General features: G+C 47.1%; 1 protein-coding gene across 1 annotated transcript in view; it reads right to left on the bottom strand.

The window, feature by feature from the left end:
* Positions 1-2,891: 2,891 nt before the first annotated feature.
* st6galnac5a (ST6 (alpha-N-acetyl-neuraminyl-2,3-beta-galactosyl-1,3)-N-acetylgalactosaminide alpha-2,6-sialyltransferase 5a) overlaps positions 2,892-22,237 on the bottom strand; it is a gene marked incomplete at both ends in the record, with an annotated part of 38,288 nt that continues 18,942 nt past the window's right edge. The window contains 3 exons of the mRNA XM_084481463.1: positions 2,892-3,165; positions 4,107-4,214; positions 13,354-13,766. Of these exons, the coding sequence (XP_084337589.1) occupies positions 2,892-3,165; positions 4,107-4,214; positions 13,354-13,766 (795 nt within the window). The remainder of the gene's footprint in view (positions 3,166-4,106; positions 4,215-13,353; positions 13,767-22,237) is intronic.

Raw genomic sequence — 22,237 nt, forward strand, 5'->3', positions numbered from 1 at the left:
TACTCTAACTAACAAAGTGGAAATCCTGAAATCCAAATGGCACCATTTGCACATTAGTCAGAGTGGTTTTATCTATAAGGACATTTAGAGCTTCAAGTTCTCAAAATAAGGATCTTTCCTCTCCTAGAAACTTTTCTGTTGCATGGTGGCCAAATGGGAACAAGTCATTAGCCTACTTTATGTTAAGTAACAGAACAGTACTACTGTAGTCAAGGCAATTACTATAGGAGGCTAAAACTGCATGAATTAATTAAGTCTGATTATCTTACTAATTAATGTTCTTAGTTATAACTACACTATAGAAATTACATTATAAGAGTAGTTTGTTTTGTTTTAAGTCCGTTCCATTAATTAGCCTTCTGTCTAATTAGGCCTAAAGTCAGTCCAGCCGAACCAGCGTACGTCTAGCTGGACTATTGCGAGGCCTCTGGAGTTGCCTCTCTGAATTCCTAATGCATAACAACATTTTGGACCCCAGCCTATTTGCTTTCCCCCTCAAATGGATCTACCTTGTCCTTAAACCAACTTTATTGGGTTTTTTGACCTGCTCAGCTCGGCCTGCTGCGGCGAAAGCCTTCACCTCTGCAGGCTCCTGCACCTTCAGCACGCGCGCACTCGGACGCGCGGAGTCCAGCGTCGTGCCGTCATCATCATCAGTCTCCGAGCCCACCTTGCATTTTCTCGAGGCGCTTGTCGCTGGGGGATCTTTAATAAAGATCAACGTGCAGTCCCGTTCACACCTGTGACTGTGGAGGGGGAGGGGAGTAGAAGGCGGGCGGCCTGACAGGATGACGAACTGGCTGGCTGCCTTCTGCAAAAGACCGAAACGTGCACAGCGGAGAGAGCGATGTGCAAAGGTGTCAGTGCAGCGGGTATTTCTCACACGACATGTAGCCCTGTCTCGGGTTAGACAGCACTGACAGAACCACCCCAGAGTGCTCCTGGTAATGTTTTTGCGTTTTACGAGTTCAATTGTTGGCAAGGCGTGTGTGTGTGTGTGCGCGCGCGCGCGATTGTGTTTGCCGTGTGTTTGTGATTGTATGTTTTTACGTGTTTGTAACTGTGTGCTTTTTTTCCCTATTGTGTTTGTATAATTGTATGTGTCTGAGTTTGTATTTTAGTTTTTCCTCCAATTTATTCTTTCAATTTCTGATTTATAATAGACGTTAACCATTAATTACAAGCCATTATTCTCGCCCACCTCGGCTCCTCTTTCTTTGTTTTCTGCCACAAATAGTTAGGGTGATGAAAAAATGGAATACCAATTTCAAGATCCTCTCAGACATAAGTATCTCCTTCAACAAAAAGCTGTATTCATGTCGCAGTCGACAGAAAAAGAGCACAAAAGACAATAAATGGAACACACAATAAGAACCCATTTAATTTTTAAACAACACACAAGCCATCAAAAAGTGTTTTTTAAATCCGCACGCCTATTCTTGTGTTGTTGATCAGGAGGGCTCTCTGCCGCGCCGCGCGAATGATGTCTTCATAACCCTGGCTGCCTGCCCTCTGATGCTTGATCTTCCCTCTTCTCCACTTACAACGCTTGCTTGATCATTTGTGTGATCAGTCTATGTGCCTCTACACTGCAACTGCTGCCACTGCTGTTAGTACTACCACCACACAAATACAGACCCTGTGCTGATCTCGAGGGGCACTCCACGCTTTCATTCAATCACATGGCCCTTCAGGGGGCGTCTATTTCCAGCTCTCGGGGCGGGCGGTCTTTCATTATATTGTAGTACACGCTGGCCCACACGCCGAAGAGGAGGACACAGCGAGCGTTCTGGGCACGCTCTGTAGGCGGTGTCGCAGGGTCCAGTGGTTGACCGGCTACTCTTAACGGCTGCTATGAACAATCTACTTCAAACTGGGGATTCAAAAAGTAAAAGTCCTTGTGACCACTATTTGCAGTGGTGGACCATCTGGACGATGCTAATGAGTACCGCCAGCCAGCGGTATGGCTAATGAGTGGCGCATCAGCCGCATCGGTGGAGCAAAACCGTGGCGGCGCTTTTATTTTGGCAAGCTGAAAGTCGTTTCCGCACCGCTGCTTGAAAACGGTGGGCAGGTGGGCGGCACTGATTCACTGACGGTCACTCGTGTGTCACGTCGTTATCGCTGTAGGATTACCAAGATACTGTTTTAATAAACATATTAAAACAGGTAGTATATGTGTGTAAAGAGAAGGACCACAGATGTTGTTATGTCTACCGGCGACAAATGTGTACATCTGTCACAGCACAATTTTAGCCAAAGCAAAAAGCCAGCATGAGATTGCGTTTGCATCCACATCTCAAATCACACTATTATTATTATGACTATTATTATTACAGATCGGTTTCCACCCAAGTCCTGCATCATTAGTTGTTCTGTGAACGGCAGTTATATTGTTACCCACAGAGACTAGGGACGGCAGACGCTTCACAAGGCTTTGCAGAATGCCTTTCACATATTGCATGCACCGAAGAATGGATTGTACAAATGTTTGGTTGCACAGTCTTCCTATCCCCCCCCCCCCTCCCCCCCAACCCCGGCCGCACTCATCCCCATCATCCACGACAGCACCAGAAGAAGAATGAACAGCACCGAATTGGCTCCAACCTAAGACGATATACAAATGAAACGGCACAAGGGATTGGCTGATTGATGATTCCCAGCACGTGTCCAACACGGAGTCCCCCATTGGACGGCTTACTGTCCTCACTTGGCTAGTTTTTTTTCCCCCTTCTAAGGGAGGGTGGGGGGTTCCATCCCCATGGTCATTCAGTTCCTCCACCACCTCCACCCAATTCCCCTTTCCTCACCCCAAAGAGGGGATGGGATGGATGTGGGTGGAGGGGAGGGGGGGGGGGGTGTGGAGTCAGGGGGCGGGGGGGTGGTGGGGGTCACGTCTCCTCCGAAACCGGGGCCGGCGACAAGGTGGGGGCCGGGGGCTCCTCGGTGCACAGCGTTCTGTTGGGGGGCAGAGGCGGGGGGGTCCAGTCGGGCTGGTAGAAGTGGAGGTCGAACGTCCGCGCCCAGTTGGCGAAAACGCGCTTCTCGGTGATGAAGCGGTGGTGGCTGCCACGGCGACCGCGCTCGTGGGAGATGTACATGGTGCACTCGTCAGGGCCCCGGGGCTCGTAGTAGTGGTAGGGGACCGACTGGTGCTGAGGCTCCCTGGGGGCCACACACACACACATACACACACACACACACACATAGATTCTTGCATTCGTTTAGTCGTTAAAAGTATTTTGACGTATTTGAAGATGCATTTGCAGTCAACCGCGCTAAGGCACAATTTGGCCAATATGTCAGAACCAACTCGGGAGAAAAGATATTGGCTTTGCTATGACGCAAATTGGCTACAAATCATTCATCTCCAAGCAAATCTCCTCATTAACATGTTTTACAGAATCAACGCTGAAAAACAACTTCTTTAAAATGTTTACTTTACAATCAGGTAGGATCAGTGTGCAAAAAATGACTGCAGCTTTTATAGTTCATTCCTTCTATTTCATCTCCTTCTTGTATTGGGACACGTAACAAGGCCTGAACATTCTCTCATTAAATCCCCAAATTAAAAGTGTTGGCTGAGCTGGGAGAGATGGCCGCCGCAGCTGTAAGTCATATCATAAAGTGCTCCTAATGAGGCTGGCCTGCCAGTCGGCTGTCAGGAAGCAGCGTCGCGGCAGCCGCTGATGCATCCCACAATACCCAGCGTTAATACCCGCCAGAGAGGATGTCAACCAATCAGCCACTCAGATAAGAGGCGACACAATCTTTAAGGGAATTAATTACACCAGAGGAAAGACCGATTCTATACATTCCTCCACTTCACGAGACCACTCAGTTCACCTGTTACCTCCTCTTATCGCCCGCCTGCAGACATCCCCCTCCCCCACCTCCCCCCCCGATCAGGTAGATCCTAGTTCCCGGGGCGGTTCTGCATTTCAAAGATGTTGCCTATCGCTACAGCAGCTTGATATCTCCACCTTCCCTCTCGCCCGCAGCTGTTTTGTTTCAGAGCCTCGGAGCGACTACGGCAGGGGTGGGAGGGCGGGGGGAGGGGGGGGGGCGACGGACGGCAACGCGTTACCGTGTCCCCCGGGACTCACCTGCAGAAGTCGGGGGCCACCATGCCGTAGACGTTGATCCTGTCACAGAGCTCCAGGGCGATGGTCATGGTGAACCAGCCGGTGCTGAGCCAGGAGTTGGACACCCGCCTGACAGAGGGACCGGGGAGATAGAGAGGAGCCAGACAGGCAAAGGGAAAGAGAAGAAAGAAGTGAAGAAAAAGGGAGAGGGGGAGGGGGGGTTCAAGGGAGAAAGAGGGGAGGAATAAAAGAAATGAGAGAGCGAGGAGAGGATGGTGAAGAGTAAAGGGGGGAGAGGAGAAAATAGGTTGAGAGGCGCAGAGGGAGTGAGAAATGGGATGAAAGTCAAACAGAGGGAGAAGGACAAGGAAGGGTGGAGGGAAGGAGGAAAAAATAAAGCAAGGGGTGTCAAGAGACTTTAACTGCCATATTTTGACTTAAAAGAAAGAGAACTCCTCCCATCCCAGTCAATGAAATATGGACATACCTATGATTTATTGAGATCCGGGGACCTGGACTATCAGTCCATCCTTAAATTCCCTCGCAGCTTTATTAAAATATAATTCCATAGCCAAATGAGCCCCCACCACATCAGGCATGCAGAGCTTATTAGTCCACGCCTTCCATAAAGAAAAACAGCTATTCCTGTTGGCAAAATGAATGGAACTCCAATGAAACTGTACTAGATAAAGTGCAGAAACTATATGATTTTTTTTTGTAAAGTTGTCATCCCTTGAATGACCTTCTTAATGTCGATGTCAGTGGAGACATGTTTTAACTCTCTAAACCATCGCTTTGTAAAGGACAAAGTTTTATAAAGTATTTTTTCTTTATGTATATTTAACCTATATCTAGCCCGGAACACATTGAGATACAAAATGAACGCAACCTCTGAAAATATCATCCATTGTTCTGAAGCGAAGAGATGCCATGTTGTGTGATCTTCATAATACGTTTGTTTGCTTCCTTTCATTTTTTTTAGATTCTCTGTTATTTTCACAGCTTGTGGGAAACTCTCTGCCTTCCGCGACAACAAACCACTTTAATAACAAAACTGTTAACTAGTTACTGCCGCTAACTGAGAACAGTTCTGCAGCCACACAAGGCTGCAGTTTTAATTTAAAAAAGTGAAATTATTCGGTTCAATGATAGTCTTCCGCTACCAATATTTGGCACCAAAACGAGATCCAAACCAACACCAAAATAGTCCCATTTATCAGCAGGACCGGTCTATGTTTGGCTTTCACAGCTAGTGAATGTAGCACTGTACCATTGAGTAAGGGCTACTGTTTGAAAGACTGCAGAATACAAAAAAACCCCATCCTTGATAACAATAGCCCAATTCCCAGACTCTATCAAGACCGATAATCTCTGCCCATCACCTGCCATGGGTGTAAGACTTCACTCACCCAGTCCATCTCCGTCGATACCCTCCCAACACATCACCAGATCAAAAGCTCACTGAGAAACATCACCCCCCCCCCACCGATCAAACAATGCATGCCTGATTTTCCTTCAGTGCAGTCAAAGGCAGCGGATATGAAAAAACGCTTTTTCCGAGCAATCGTGCAGCTCTCTTAAAAGCGCTTCAACGTTTTCATTCACAAGGCCTGAAATGATTGAAATTCAAACCTTGGGTGTCTCCTATATCTCAGCCATCATTTCTCACCGTTTCCCAGCCAAACACTCTCGCCGGTTGAAATGCGTGTGCTACAAAATTGAGCGGGAGGGTTAACATGGAGTCTTGGGGGGGCTGGGGTGATACCTGAGGGGATAAGCATACAGTAAGAATCCCTGCCACCTGGAACAAAGGAATGCAGAATAACCCATCCCCCCCCCCCGGAGTGAATGTGAAGTGACAGAGCGCGGCAACAGTCGCTCACAAGAGGAGACAAGCGGAACCAAGAGCCAGGCGGTCCGATCACTAGATCACTAGAATAAACAGCCCACGACTGAAACAGCAGCAGAACCGACACCAAAACAAAATGGAAAGCCGTTCATAGAGCGCAGCGCAAACAAAAACAACAATATACTTTAGTCTGATGCATGTCTGATATCGTCATCATCGTCTGTACGCGCGCATCCAAAGGATTCGCTACCCAGCCACTGGCCATGCGAGCACAACGTCGTGCAACAGAAGAGGTGGAAGCAGGCAGATGTGCCGCTCCCAATCAGCATTGCTCTTCATTTTGTGGTTATTTTTTGCGAACGGAATATAGGCTCAAACGTTTCTGTTTCTATGCAGCACTTTCCAATGGACCCTTTCCCTGCTGGAATCTGACTCAACCACCCTTATTGCTTTGCATTATACATTGCATTATGTAAGTGCACAGCCTCCATAATGAAGGTAATCACGCACTTTGCTCTGCAGTCTCGACAACCTTGTGGGTTTACCAAGTGCAGGGCATTGCAGTACTATATGTATGTTTCTGTTTGATTGTTGGTTGCTCAAGCATTGCGTGCTAAGCGGAAGCAGAATTTTCTTGTTGCCTTGCATTGAAACTGGAGTCATATACACAGGCCATTTAAATTGATCAGCTGAAAAGAAAAAAAATGGAAAAGAGACCTGTCAATGTAAACAAAAAAAAGTTTCAATGCATTTCAGCTCCGCTTGCAGTGTGTAAGAGCTTGTGAAAGTGAAAGCGATGTACTTTAAACGTGCGCTCCATGATTGCGGAGGCCTTTAGTAGTCGTTACATGGATTTTTTGAATCACAACATAGAAAACACGAACGTGATCACTTTTTGTGCTAGTACAGCCAATTTCATCCTAATGTAAGCTCAACATGACTTCTGTGCGTCCATCGCGTCACCATATGGTGAAATCCCTTCTGAACGGGGGAGTCTATTCAACACATATATAACATACACTGTACGTTTAGGAGTGTTCTGCACCTGCTGCAACTGCAACACCAGCTCTATGCCCAAAAAAAATGATTATCTTTTCCTTGACAAGATATTAGTTAAAAAACGTGATGTGCTTTACAAACCTCGCTCATTTCCTCTCTCTATTCTTTTTTTAAACAGGTGTTGGCAGATGATTTCCTGTGAACGCTTTGCCAGCCTGTTCAAAAAGATGCTGCTCACAGTAGTCTAACTCTGTCCCTACGTTACCAAAATAAAAGCGCCTCTGAAAAATAAGAGGCCTATTCCTCGTTTGCACTTCAAACACTACCCTCTCCTCGGGCGGCGGGGGGGCTGATGTAGACTATAGAGAGCTCGATTTTATTATAGTAGGTGTGTTCCCCCCCCACCCCCCCTGCCTTCCCCAGCGGTCGTCTCTTTGCTGTTGAAAAGAGACGAGGACTGACATACACTGAGCCCCCCCCCCCAGGGGGGTACGGATAAGAATACACCACCGTGGCGTCTTGAGCTACGCTATTGTTACCGCTGTTGTCGTCCGTGTTTGTCGTCGGGTTGCTAGTCGCATCCCCCGCTCGCGTCTGAACAAAATGAACAGACATTACCTCCCTCGTGAATCGCTGCATGAATCTCTAGGAGTATTTACTCGCTCTAAGTATTTCCCCGGGCTTCACCTGTTCCGTGGCGAGCGGGGTGCCTCCCACTCCCATGGTGTTTTGAGAACAAGACGAGCAAATTAAGTTAATAATCTCCTCGCTCCAGGAGTTTCTTTCTAGTAATGGATGGCCGCCGCCGCCGCCACCACCGCCACCGCCGCCACCGCCGCCGCCGCCGCCGCCCCTTGGCTTCTTCATCACAGCTTAACAGCAACCGTATAAACAGCCTCAAGGAGGCTGGTCTCAGGCACAGAGCATTATTAGAACACACACACACACACACAAATACACAAATACACACACACGGATACACATACACGTAGACACATATACATACACAGACACACACACACACACACACACATGCACACATACACATATATACACACACACACGCAAGCACGCACACACCCACACGTACACAGACACATATATATATACCAACGCAAATACACACACACACACACACACACACATACGCAGACACACAGATACACACACACACACACACACACACACACACACACACACACACACACACACACACACACAGATACACACACACACGCATAGCCATATACACACACAAACACAATCACACACAGCACTCTGTGGTCAGCCTCCAGTCTGATGCTATCTGGCCTGCTGGCCTTCCTTTAATGAAGGGCCAGGGCAGGTTGTGTGCAACACGTTGAGTCACGCTGATAACGCTCAGCACAGCCTGGTCCTGTCCCCGTGGGACAGCCACACACACACACACACACACACACACACGTATGTCTGTGAGACTGGGTGTGCAATAACACACACAAAATAGACTCAGGAAAACACAGAAAAGACTGACTCACACACACACATAGAAGACACAGGAAAGTGCACTCACACACACACACACAAACACACACACACACAAACACACACACACACACAAAAGTTTCAAAGTTCAATGAACAATTAAGCAATCTGCGTTGAATGCCAAGCGCAGCTAATCTCACTTAAGAGCCGCTCTCGCTTCCCTTGTTTATGATGAACATGCTGCTGAATAATGTGTGTGTGTGTGTGTGTGTGTGTGAAATGGCAAGGTCTTTTGTCTGTGGCTGTCCCCTGAAGAACAAAGCTTATCAAAAAATCCACAATTTTTTCTTGCGTCAGGGTGATAGGGTTATAAATAAGATTCAATGCAAAAACTGCAAATGGCTTGGGACAAATAAAGAGCCATATTCAACTGAGCAGAAATTAGGTATATAAATAAAATAAAAAGGATTAAAAAAAAACCTACTGGAAACTTTGTACAAATGATTATTAAGAATTTCAATTTCAGGACTGAATAGGGCCTTGTCACCTCTACTATGACAACTAGATCAAAAGCTATTTTCTTTAGCAGGGGGTTGAAGAGTACTTTGAAAACAAAGCCAGCATATTCATACGTACTGCTGGCTTATGAGTCACCTCTGACTTAGTCTAAGCCCTTTCTGGTCATTTGCACAATGTCACCATTCATCTCATCACGATTGTCAGACACACAGAGCCATGTCTTCAAGAAAATGAAGACGCCACTGTCATTGGCTGTCAACATTTTCACGCCCAGAAATGTATATGAAGCTTCTTTGGGACATGGGTGAATCAGGTTTATGCAGGATTATTTTTAACATTAGCATCCCGTCTTCTTTCTTAAACCTCATCCTCATCTTCAAAACCCCTTATCTGGGGTCGGGTCGCAGGGAGCAGCAGCTCTAGCTGAGCTCTAGCTAACCTTTAAATAACAGTTTCCTACAAGTACTGTCCTGTCTGAATTCTGGCTTGCGATTGGTCGTGCTTACACAGTCAATCAAGACCTCCTGCCGAGTTGCTCTGCAAGAGTAGCTTTGACTCGACAACAACGTAAGCTAACAGCGAGCACACGTTCCCCATGCAGTGCTCTCTGTGAAATAGTGATGGGTCGGTCGCAAACGAGCCGGTTCAAAGAGCTGGCTCTTAAGTGAACGATGGGAGTTGGTTCGCGACCGCGAGCCGTTTCCTTTTTTCTTTTTAAATATAAAATTTGCCTAGGCAGAATGATATGAAGATCTCTGTGCTATGCGTGTGTGCAGTGACTGACTGTCACGTGGATAGACAAGGATCATACCATTAAGCAAGCAGCGAATGAAAACAATCGGCTACAGCAATTTATTGATATTAAAAAAATGTCATTTTTACTTTTGAATACTTCAGTACAAAGGATTTATTGCAATAATTTAAGTGATATATAGGCCTACAAATACGAATTATAAGTCAAAACGGGCTACATTTGGCTGAATTATAAAAGGTATAAGTGGTAATATGAAGAGCCGTTTGGGAGCCGAAAGAGCCGGCTCTTGTTGGTGAGCCGATCCAAATGATCCGGCTCACTAAAAATAACCGAAATTCCCATCACTACTGTGAAACAACACAGAGCGTGTGTTCAACAGAGACCTTCATCACAGAGATGCAAGAGTAGGGGGGAGTGCAGGTTTGTCTCATGATGACAATGACAGCACGCCTACAGACCCATGGTTGACTTAATGCTTCATCTTTTTCTGTCCCTACCATTACCCTTCTGTGATAAGCGCCTGCACTGTCAACAAGCACAACAGGCGCCCGCCGGGCGAGGTAGAGTGCCACACTGCATTATGGGAAGATAGATGAGAGAGCAGGTGGGGGATCTCAGGTTATTGCAAAAAAAAAAAAAGAATCCTCCTTTAATCACAAGTCCCCCTTGGCAACTGAGCACATAGAGACAAGCGTTTCTCTGCTTGGTTGGTTGATGCTATCAAAGAGGGTGGACATAAAGAAAAAAACGAGAGAAAATCACTCACTCTCTGCCTCCACTTAATTACCTCCTCTGCTAATCGGCGCTAGCCGTAGCTGATTAGATGACTATTATGTACACAGTGTTTTGTTATAAATGGACTCAGGGCAATTTAAAGGCTTCATTTCATGTCTTAGGGGGAAATTATTATTTTCTTTTAAAGGCAGCTGGGGAGATGTGGTATTTGCAGAATACTGATGGCTCAAGTTTGTGTGGCTGAACATGATGAAAAATGTATTCCATTGAGGAGTTTGTAGGCTGAGCGGCTCTGATGCTGAGAGCCACGCTGTGAGCCAGTGGTAACTTTTGTCATCTCCCATCGTATTGTTCTGATGAATGCCTTGTGTTCCTTATTGACCTTTCTCTGTCATCGATGAATTTTTCCATTTCGTACCGTTGATACTTTGACGAATGCCTTTTGTCATTTATTTTTCTTCCCATTTTTATTTCATACCGAATTAAATAAGGAAAGAAGAGGAGAGAGGGGACTGAATGGCGAGAGAGGACTTAAGTGGGAGATGACTGAAGGGGAGAGGAATGAAGTGGGGAGAGAGGACTGAATGGGGAGAGGACCTAAAGGGGGAGAGGACCTAAAGGGGGAGAGAGGGACTGAAGAGGGAAGAGAGGACTGAAGGGGGGAGTGAGGACCGAATGGGGGAGAGGACTGAGGGGAAGAGGGCTGAAGGGGGAGAGAGAGGGATAGTAGAGAGTAATACAGGCTCATGTGTTGGTCAACATAGCTCCAGTCGATGTTGTACCAAGGTTTACCGTACATCAAGTTTGTGGACATAACCCACTGACAACTCAATAAAAAATCTAATCTACTTTTCAGGGTCTACTCACGAAAAAAAAACACCACACAGAGCAAATGCAACACCGACCTTGCCCCCCCCCCCCCCCCCCCCCTCAAACACAAACACACTTCCTGCCTCCCCGACTCCACCTCCTTCCCTCAATCTCTCCCACCCTCTCTTCCACACACTTTCTTATGAAATACTCTTTACTTCTTAATCATAGTAGTAGGCTGTGTGTAACGTCTGTCTGCCATAAGTCCTCCCGCACACCAAAGCTGAGCGATGTCATTTCGTTGTAGAGAGGAGGATAGAGGATATAATAGTGGATAACTGGCAACGACCTCTGGCGACCTTGTCACTGTAAGCTCAGACTCTCCGGTGATGGGAGGGTCCCACTGGATGACGAAGACGATATTCTCCAAATCACCTCCTCTATCTATAATTTCCCCTGTGACTGTCTGTCTTTCTATCTATCTATTTATCTATGAATCCATCCCTCCGCTCTAAGTGAAACTGCATATGAATGAAGAGAGAGAGAGAGAGAGAGAGAGAGAGAGAGAGAGAGAGAGAGAGAGAGCGCAAGAGGGAGAGCAAGAGAGCAAGAGAGAGAGACTGCAAGAGAGAGAGATAGAGAGCAAGTGAGAGAGATGGAGAGAGAGGTGGAGAGAGAGAGATGGAGAGGGAGAGAGACACACTCATTGCTGCAGATTCCTTCCTGACTAATGTCTAAGAGGCGGCGGGGCTGAGTATGGGCGTACTCAATTGGAATCCTCAGGTGCTGAGAAAGTGCTGCAATATTCCCGGCTCCCAGACAAGGAAGCTTTGCGGTGCATCGCCTCCCCTGATGACAAACTGTGCCCCCCTCTGATGACGCAACACGTGTGAAACCTGCGTGCCTTACCGTGACTTACAACCAAATAAGCCGGGGACGACTAATGAATACTGCCCCAGGCTATGGAAGAAACAGTATGACAAAAACCGTAATAGAATAGGCTGCTCGTGATACTTGAAACGGAAAACTTGAAAAACAAAAGCAGCAACCCTTCCTTGCATTGATTGACAGCCGCAATGGCAGTGGATGTGTTGTTTTGACGTGGGCTGTCTCCCCCCCATCCCCCACCCCTCCTAAAACCTTGAAGACATGGTGGGAATTGGTTTTCCCACATTAGAGGAGCCTTCTAGAACACGTGTAGGCGTGGATGTTTCCAGTTGCCTTTGTAACTTATTCACATTTTGTGCACATTTTGAATTACAGAATTACAAAACCAAACACGATAAAACAAACACTAATTAGAACTTGATATGATGGGATGGTTTGAATATTGATGACCTTCACAGATAAAGCCGGTATGAATCAACTTATTTTCTTGTTTTTCACCTCCCCAATGAAACAATAGGCAGACTTGTTTTTTCCCCTGCTCAGGAGTGTCCTCTGTCACTTAAATACACATCCACACATCCTTTTAAAGTCACAGCAAAAAATGCCTCTAGAGACACCAAACAAAACCACACTTAACCCCAACTTTACCACATTAAATAAGTGAGTCATAAAGTCATACACAGACGACCGTTTCAGCTACATCTTCCACTCTATGGTCTGATCCCAGATCTGTGTTTCAATTTCCCTGAAAGAACTCAGCTGAAATGGTGCTGGAAGGGGAGGCCTCGTGTTGTTCTTACTGTTTAAAATGCTAAGGTAGTGGTAGGGCCCCGCTCCGGACGAGCGTTGTTGTGGGGCGCATTACTCTTACATTATTGAGCGCGGTGTCACTTCCTACGGAGATGTTGGGGGTCCAAGAACGCAGCCAAGCACTGCTGGGAAAATTTATTTATTTATTATTTTCATCCATCTTCAGTGCAAAAAATATGGGTGGTGGCCTGTGTGTCTACCGTGCACACCAGGAGTATCCTGGCGGGCTCAGTGGAGTGTTGTTTTTCAACGACACAGCCGGTAGTCTGCCCACATTGCTGTCGTCACAACTATGCAATGAAAATCGGAACACGAGCCTGGTCAGGAGGAGTGACCACCGTGAGCAAGATTCAATCCGGGGGACGTCCATCAACCTGGCCACTAACGGTGACCCTTACGTACCCCCCCCCCCCATCCCCCGCCCGCCCCCCCCCCCTCACCTGTCCTTGCCCGTCTCTCTCTTGAACAGCTCGTCAAACTGCAGCATCTTCTGCAGCGAGACGATGTAGACGTGCAGCTTGGGCAGCACCTGGCTCATGAGCCGCAGGTTGTTGTACACCAGCCCCTTGCCGTCGCGCCTCATGTAGCTGCTGGGGCCCCAGAACACGAACACGGTGTCCTGGCTGGCGTTGAGCAGCTCCTGCCGGCTGCGCAGCACCCGCTGCATGCTGGAGTGGGCGATGACCCGCAGCGAGGTGCGGCGGCCCACGTCGACGGCGTAGCCCCGGGCGGTGGGCGCGTCGTTCATGCGGATGACGCACTCGGCGCTGTCGATCTCGGGGCCCCGGCGGCCCCCGACGAGGTGGCCCGAGCTGGTGACCAGCGAGCAGGTCTGGCAGTGCATCCTCAGGGGCTGGAGGGGGCACACAGCGGGGGGGGGGGGGGGGGGTTATCGCGTTAGTGTCTGGTTTGGTTTAGGATGTTGTCCTGTGTCAAACAGGCTATGGTTGGACCAGTGGAGGGAAGGAGGGAGGAGGAAGAGAGAGAGAGAGAGATGTATGGAAAGATGAATAGAGAGCTATATACTAGATAGATACTAGATCGATATATAGATAATAGATCGATTTGTACCTGATTCATAAATAGAATTTAGATAGATAATAAGACTGATTAATACTAGATATTTAGAAAAATTGATAGATATATTGATTGACAGATAAATACTGTATATACTGTAAAGATAGATAGATAGATAGATGGACAGATACATATTAGATAGATAGATAGATTGATGGACAGATGAATACTAGATATATAAATAGATGAATAGATTGATGGACAGATAAATACTAGATAGATAGATAGATAGATAGATAGATAGATAGATGGATAGATGGACAGATGAATACTAGATAGATAGATAGGTAGACAGACTAACCCTAACCCTGAATATAAGAAAAGTGGGAAAAGTAGGGGAAACAACAGAGAAAACCGGAAGTAAATATACTGCGGAGGCAAATTAAAATGTCTCCACACAAATATGAACTGTGGGAGTAAATATTAGGCTTGGTACAGTTGTCCACCAGTCATTTTCCTTTCCCAGTGCTGTGCCCGCCCCCCCACCACCCCCCCTGCCCCAACCCCCCCCCCCCCAGAAAGTAAACAAACATGGCTCTGCAGTCTGTAAATAGTCCTCCACACTTCTCCACAGCCTGCAGTTTATACAGCATCCAGATGCAAATGAGTCGGAGACGCGTAGCGCGGGGGATCTCAGTGGAGAGGATGACAATGTGTCTGCTCAGGAAAATGCTTTGTTGACAAATTGGCTGTAACTGTGTCTCTTGGGTGTGTGTGTGTGTGTGTGTGTGGGTGTGTGTGTGGGGGGGGGGGTTGTCATGCTGTCCCAGAGTAAAAATAATTACTAGCGATGGTCACGACAAGAAAGATGTGAGTCAATTCTCCTCCCCGGGCTGACTTGTCCGTCTGTAATGTATGCGTGTCCGTCCAGCTGTCATCTGTCTATTTCTGTCCGTCTGTCGCTCATTTCTGTCATCTATGTGTCTTTCTATCGCAGCTTCCAATGCAGTATACACACATTCAGAATAACTCTTTATATTAATATAAATAAGTACTTCACAAACAATTCCCACTGTTTTCTTTCTATTCCATTCATGCAAATGCAGACTCAGTGATGCTTGTTGGCATCACTAGCAGACAAGGACTCGTCATGTGTCGTCATGGTTTGATCAGAGGGAAGAATATTATCCACCTGCGATTTCGTTATCGTCAATTAAGTATTGATATAGTTGTTGTCATTCATCATAAAATGTATGTCGGACAGACACACGCACGCCCGCATGCGCCCACACACACACGCACACGCACACACACCCACACACACACACACACACAATACACATTTACAGACAATTCACAGACACACCAAAGACACAAAGTCACAGACACCCACACACTACATTGCTTTTCGCAGCATGCAGACATCAGGACCCTTATATATAGGCTGCTGCTGTATAGAAAATGGGACTGATCTGGGCGCTTGTTATTTACAATCTCAGCAGCCGGAACAAATGTGAAGCGCCTGAAGCAGGAAGTAGTGGTCCCTCTCTCCTCGGGCTCCAACATAACAAGAATAAATGACTCTAGCTGACTGTGGGGGCGGAGATGTGTGTGTGTGTGTGTGTGTGTATGTGTGTGTGTGTGTGTGTGTGTGTGTGTGTGTGTGTGTGTGTGTGTAGTTGTGTATATCTGTGTGTGTGTGTGTGTTATTTATTATCATACCATTCCTTTTGCCGGTCTGATATTTTACACCTGCCAAATGGAGAGAGAGAAACGGAGAGAGCGAGAGAGAGAGACATGGAGAAAGAGAGTGAGATGGAGAGAGAGAAAGAGATGGAGAGAGAGAAAGAGATGGAGAGAGAGCCAGAGACATGGAGAGAGAGAAAGAGAGAGACATGGAGAGAAAGAAAAAGAGAGAGGGGGAGAGAGACATGGAGAGAGAGACATTGGTGGCCATAGGGACAGGTTGAGTTCAGTGTAGTTGTTGACGGAATACGGTGGGGGGGGGGGGAGATCAGGCAAAAGAAAGGAAGAGATGGCCTGCTAAAAATAAATGGCAGATAGGAGAGGAGGAGCGGTACATGTGTGGGAAGCAGAGGAAGGGAGAGTGGGAAAGAGAGCGAGAGACCAACGAAGCATGAGAGGGAGAGAGCAACAGAGCATGAGAGAGAGGCCCCATGTTGCTGTACTGTTAATGACGTTTTGGGCTAATGAGCTCCAGTGGGCAGCAGCAGCAGCGCTAGCAGAAGAGACAGAGGACTTCAGTCCCCCTGTACACCATCACCGCCTCCCCCACCCCTCCCACCCAATGGCTGTTGTTGACAGCCAATCAGGCTGCAGAAAGGCACCATGCAGACCGAGTGAGGAAGGTCAGAAATCCCATTTTCACCTGCACTGTGTGTGTGTGTGTGTGTGTGTGTGTGTGTGTGAAAGAGAGAGATTGTGTGTCAGTGTGCGTGTGTGTATGTATGTATGTATGTATGTATGTGTGTGTGTGTGTGTGTGTGTGTGTGTGTGTGTGTGGAGGACTGGGGGGGGGGGGGGGGGGGTTTGGTTAAGCTCCTTTGCTTTCTGTCTATCTTTGAACCCCTCTCTCTCATTCTCTCTTACTCTATCTGTCTCTCTCTCTCTCTGTCTCCCTCTCTCTCTCACTCTCTTTTTCTCTCTATGACACTTTCTCTCCCTCTCTCCATCTATCTGTCTCTCTCCCTCTCTCCCTCTCTCACTCTTAGCGGACCTCGGCCGCCCTGTCCTCTCCATGGGGAGTAGTGTGTATGTGGGGGGGGGGGGCTCTTTGCAGTAATAGGGCTGCAGTGGTCCAGATTCAGCCCTCCAACACTCACCCATCTCTCCCTCCCACCCACCCACCCACCCACAACCCCCACCCCCTCAGCCCCCGCTCAGCTGAGATTGGGGCTGACGTGGTTGTGACTCACTCTTCACCTCCATCCTGCTGAGAATTTCACCAAACACACCAAACCCCACCTCCCCCACCCACCCCCGCCCACCTACTGCTTGAAGAGCAGCCTACAGATCGGGACCCCCAGGTCTGTGTGGGGGTGTAGTCAGAAGCAAATGGAGCTCAACATTGTATACAGTCCTTTCGTCTTAGAAATACAGCTGGGCGGCCACAAGCCAACTGGTACAGTGTGTCCAGAAACAAACGCGTTTCTTCTATTAAACAAATAGTAAACAAGCAGTATAATTGAGTGTTTTTTTTATTTATTATTTCCAACGAGTCATGTTATTCTTCGATCCATAACACCAGCATGTGCCCCGCTCCTCATTATAAAACACCCATATCTCGCTGAACACCGCTGCTAGTGTTCCACAGGAGGACCAGGGCAGCAGCCTTGCTCCACTTGCTCGCCTTGGCCCATGGAGCGAGCACATGCCCTGGTTTCTGTGTATTTAGAGCGGCCCGGGGAGGAAATACGAATAGAGCGGCTGCTCTGCGGAGCTGGGGAAAGAGAGCCAGTCGACAGCGCTGTCGTTGGATCCACCAGGAGAGAGCCGGTCTTTTGGTTACTTGGGTGCCAGGTTTTGTGCCAGCCAAGTGCCCTTTGGTACTTATTTCACCATTCACGTGTAATAACGGAGTTGGCCGTGTCCAAGCTGATTATAATTAAAAAAAGGTTTTGGAATAATTTGATAGGTTGCCCGTTGCCATGAGCTAGGCACTGGGGGGGGGCTCCTTTCTGTTCCTCCCCCTTTTTTTTTCTCCCCTTTCCTCTCCTCTCTTCCTATGCATTATTAAGGTGACATTCAGCCCCCCTCTCCCCCCTTCTGTACTGCCTCCAAGTCTGTTCTTGCAGGCCGCCATGAGCCCCCCCCCCCCCCCCCTCCCCCCCCACCCCAACTCTCAACTATTTGTGTTGAGGTAAGCGGGATAAGTGTTGCTATCATTTAAAGACAAGAAGCTTGAATATCAGCACCCCCACAACCCTACTTCGTGTGTATTTGTTTGTTTTTTTGCATTTGTTTTGTATTTAAAGCTCTTCAGTAGAGCAGCTTGCTTTGCCTCGCTGAAGGATGATCTGCATAGTGGTGTTGGCCTTGGCGGTCATTCCCTGCAAATATGTAAATATAATGAGTGCAGAAGCCCAGGTGTTACTGCAGAAGCTCAGGCAGAATGACTGCACTCACGGTGTTGTGCACGGACACTTTGGATGAAAATATTGTTTTACCAAAAGGCACTTTGGATGGAAGCATTTATTTCTCCCGTTTGAGGCAGCTCAGATGTTGTTGTTTTTTCGTGAGGCATGACATACAACTGGAGGTTGGGGTGGGACATAGATTTTCAGAAAGTGGGAGGGTTGTCGCAGTGCACAGGGGAGAGCTTGATATTTGAATAGGTCAAACACCAACGCTAGCTCTCAATCACCACGCTATTACAATTACAGACAATAGAGCACTGTATGTGGACGAAATACTTGACGTGATGCAGCCGTAAACCGGGAGTAAGCACAATTACATTATTGGCCGCAAATTATACACAAAATACCTACAGTTAATAATTGTATCAAATGTTTTGGTCTATTTCATGTTATTGTATTAATTCCACTATAGCTAACCCAATTTCAAATGTTTCATTAACTGGACTCTTTAACATTGACAAATAAAGAAAATAACCCAAAGAACACAGTCTTTTCTGACCTCTATGTGCTTAAGTGTATGTATGTATGTGGTGTTTAATGTATTAAGGAATAGGCTAAACATTGTCCAGACTCCCAATGGTTACCAGTGCTGTGGTTAGGATTGAAACTCACACCGGGCTGGACTTGGTGGAGGTGGGGATGTTGGCTGAATAATCCCAGCCTCATTATTTTTAGGGGTCTGCTTCTTGGTCTGACAGCACCACCCTTGGGGTGTGTGGGGGGAAGGGGAGGAGTAGGCAGTACAACTCACGCCGCGACAAACCATGGTACAACTGTTTGATGTGTGTTGGGGAGGGGGGAGGTGGGTGGGTGGAAGAGTGTGTGTGTGTGTGGGGGGGAAATAAAGGAACATGATTGCAAAGTTGAGGATGTTGCATCAGTAAACACAGCCGAGATTCACCCATGACACGAACAAAAAGATCCAGGGACAGGGAGGACAGGGGGAATACAGAAGGTACCTCCCCGCTTTGAGGGGAGGTAGGCCTACAGAAGCGCTCTGATAAACCACACGCTAGGTCGCTTCCATGTGAAGAATACAGCAGACGCCAGGAGATTGGACGGAAATGGAAACCCTGAGAAAGAGAGAGAGCGAGAGAAGGGGGACAGACAGGGAATAAGAGGGAGAGGGGGAGAGCGAGAGAGAGAGAGAGAGAGAGAGAGAGAGAGAGAGAGAGAGAGAGAGAGAGATAGAGACATAGAGAGAACGAGAGGGAGGCAGAGATAGCGAGAGAGAGAGAGAGCAACAGACAAACAACAGAGCTACCAATTACCATTCATAGACAAATTATTTCTGGACTTGGTTGCGTGTGCGTTTGTGTGATTATGTGTGCGTGTGCAGGATGGGCAAGCAGAGTAGATACGGCATCCGCAGGGCCAGTTCCCAATTAGAGTCAATCGCACACAGCTGGAGGCTATCCTGTAATATCTTTAAAAGCACTTTTTAGACAGCCGGGGATCGATATGCGACGGCCATTGTGTCGATGGGCATTAGGAGCCGGCCACTCAGGGCAGCTGGCGAGATGGCCGTGGGGCAAGAAATAGATGAGCAGACAGCTCCTTATATGGAGTTGTTTGTCCGGGGCTCCGGCGAGACTGACCGGTTATTAGAGGGAAGAACCTGAGAACAGGAAGTACCAGAGTGCTCATGAAGGGAGAGGAGAGGTGAGGAGGAGAGGAGGAACAAAGGACAGGAGAGGTGAGGATGAGAGGAGAGGAACAAAGGAGAGGAGAGGTGAGAAGGAGAGGAGATGAGGAACAGAGGAGAGGTGAGGAGGAGAGGAGTGGTGAGGAGGAGAGGAGATGAGGAACAGAGGAGAGGAGGGGAGGAACAAAGAGAGGAGAGGTAAGGACAGCATGAGAGGAGAAACAAACATGTTGGTCCAAACAGGGTTTCAACCTTTAAGGCTTGTTTGAAGAGGGGATAGATTTAGGTCAGTACTCGGATCTTCAAAGTGAGCAAGAAATGAAACAAGGGGATACTCTCGATATGTGATTCCTTGTGTGTGCGTGTGTGCATGTGTGTGTGTGCGTGGGTGTGTGTGTGTGTGTGCGTGCGTGCGTGCATGCGTGCGTGTGTGTGTGTGTGTGTGTGTGATTTTGTGGACAACTCCACAAACATACGGTACACAGGTGGCGCCCCAAAGGTGCTTCTTCCATAGAGCCACAAAAAATATTAAAAGATTAAACTTTAGTCTGGAAATCAGAAAGTCAATATAAAGCTATGTCCCAGATCCACCTCCCAGCCCCTTCTGTGGGTTGTCCATTTTGGATTTTTGCGGCATCTCAGGGGTTAGGCCGGGCCGTTGATTCAATGCCCAGGCTGTGGAGCTGGATCTGGGGGTCATTTGTGGGGGTCCAGCGATGCTCTCTGCAGCCCAGCATGGAGCCACTGAGGCTTAGAGATAAACTAAGGCCTAAAACACTTTGACATTGTAAAGATGTGTCTATTGGTGAAGCCCCCCATGTACTATTTTATCATTTTGTGTAGCACTTCACTTCCCCGCTGCTCAACTCCATTTCTGTAGATGCTACTTTGTCACACAGGGATATTGCTGCAGCAGTTGCAATGGGGTTTATTAGGAGGGTAGGGTCTTCAAATCGCTTTAGCATCAACCATGGGAATGAAAGTCATATCAGATATGACTTTCATTCCCATGTGACAACAACTCAGGGGTCCTGTCTCAGAATCACTGCATATTACATTTGTGCAATGTTCCTACGGTGAGAAGTCTGTAATGCAGTAAGAGGATACACACATTTCTCCCGGGATCAACAGCCTGGTAAATCCAGAATGCACTCCGTTCTGGCAGAGGAGAGACCAGATACCGCCCATGCTTCTCAGTTACAACATAGGGTCCCAGACCAGTCGGGCAGCCGTTTGATTTCCCTTTTTTTGTTCTTTGAGGATAAACTTGCTAGCCTCAGCGATACCTAAATCTTCCACATAGCCTACGGCCAAATGTTTGGTTGGCTTTAACAATGAGTGATAAAGCCTGTTATATCATCGTAATACATTTGATTCATTCATTCAATATATAATATATATATACAATATATAAACAGTTTACAGTGTTTATATATAGAGTGTTGCCTCCCCCCGAGGTTGAGAGGGGGGCAGTGAAAGTCTTTCTGGGTAACGTAGTAAAATAACCCACTGAAGCAGATCGCCGGAAGCCTGACAAGACAGCCTGAGTAAGTGTAATTAACACATTGTCAACAATTAATTGACAAATTGTAATTAACGATAAGGAACAATAATACACAATATTATAAAACGGGTGGCTTAAATCAAGCGATCTGATTGGTTCCCAACTGTTGTATAATGAGCGTATACACACAGCTATGACGCCCATTCAGTTTACGGAGTTCCGTATCACTCCGCGTCTAACTTGAACTGTTGTTTATTTATATATAAAAGCAATAGCATAGTTCACTGAAGCCTAAAAAGATGTTGATTGCTGGAGAGGGTGGAAATGTTGTAAAGCAATAGGCACACGGTGAGTGAACTCGATAGTGTGCTAAATTGCCGGCGAACCAAGCTACCGTCTCTAGCCTTCTCTCTAAAGGATGCTACAGTGTGTTGCATAGCAACCACCGTACACTTTGCAGGCAGCCAGGAGGGACTGCTTTTTTGTATTTGTTAAAAATATATATTTTCCGACTTTCTCGCTTTTTCAAAATTGAGGGTGTCTATGACTTTCATTTTTGCCATACTTACGTAACCGTTTTATAAAAGCAATAGATCACTTCAGTCAGTGATCTATTGGGTCGCCGTCCCTCCACTGCGCATCAGGACGGACAACACCCCTTAACTGTGGTATAATGAGAACATACCACAGCCTGTCATGCTTAAATATACAATACGCCAAAATGGACCTTGGAATGAATAGGAAATGGATGTTGGCTGTTTTATAACAATGTCAAATATATAAAATACAAATAGCCTTATTCCTCTAACATTGTGGATCACCTTCTGGCTCTGTTTTTCCTTATCTTTGTGGGGTGGACAAAGGGTGAGGAAAATACAGGAACGTGTTATTTCTTCCTATTATCTCTCTCTCTCTCTCTCTCTCTCTCTCTCTCTCTCTCTCTCTCACTCTGCTCGGCCCCCTGTCTCTTTTCTGTAGAAACCTGAACCAAGTCTTGATCA

The sequence above is a fragment of the Micromesistius poutassou genome (genome assembly GCF_964030765.1).
Source record: "Micromesistius poutassou genome assembly, chromosome: 16".
NCBI classification, from domain to species: domain Eukaryota; kingdom Metazoa; phylum Chordata; class Actinopteri; order Gadiformes; family Gadidae; genus Micromesistius; species Micromesistius poutassou.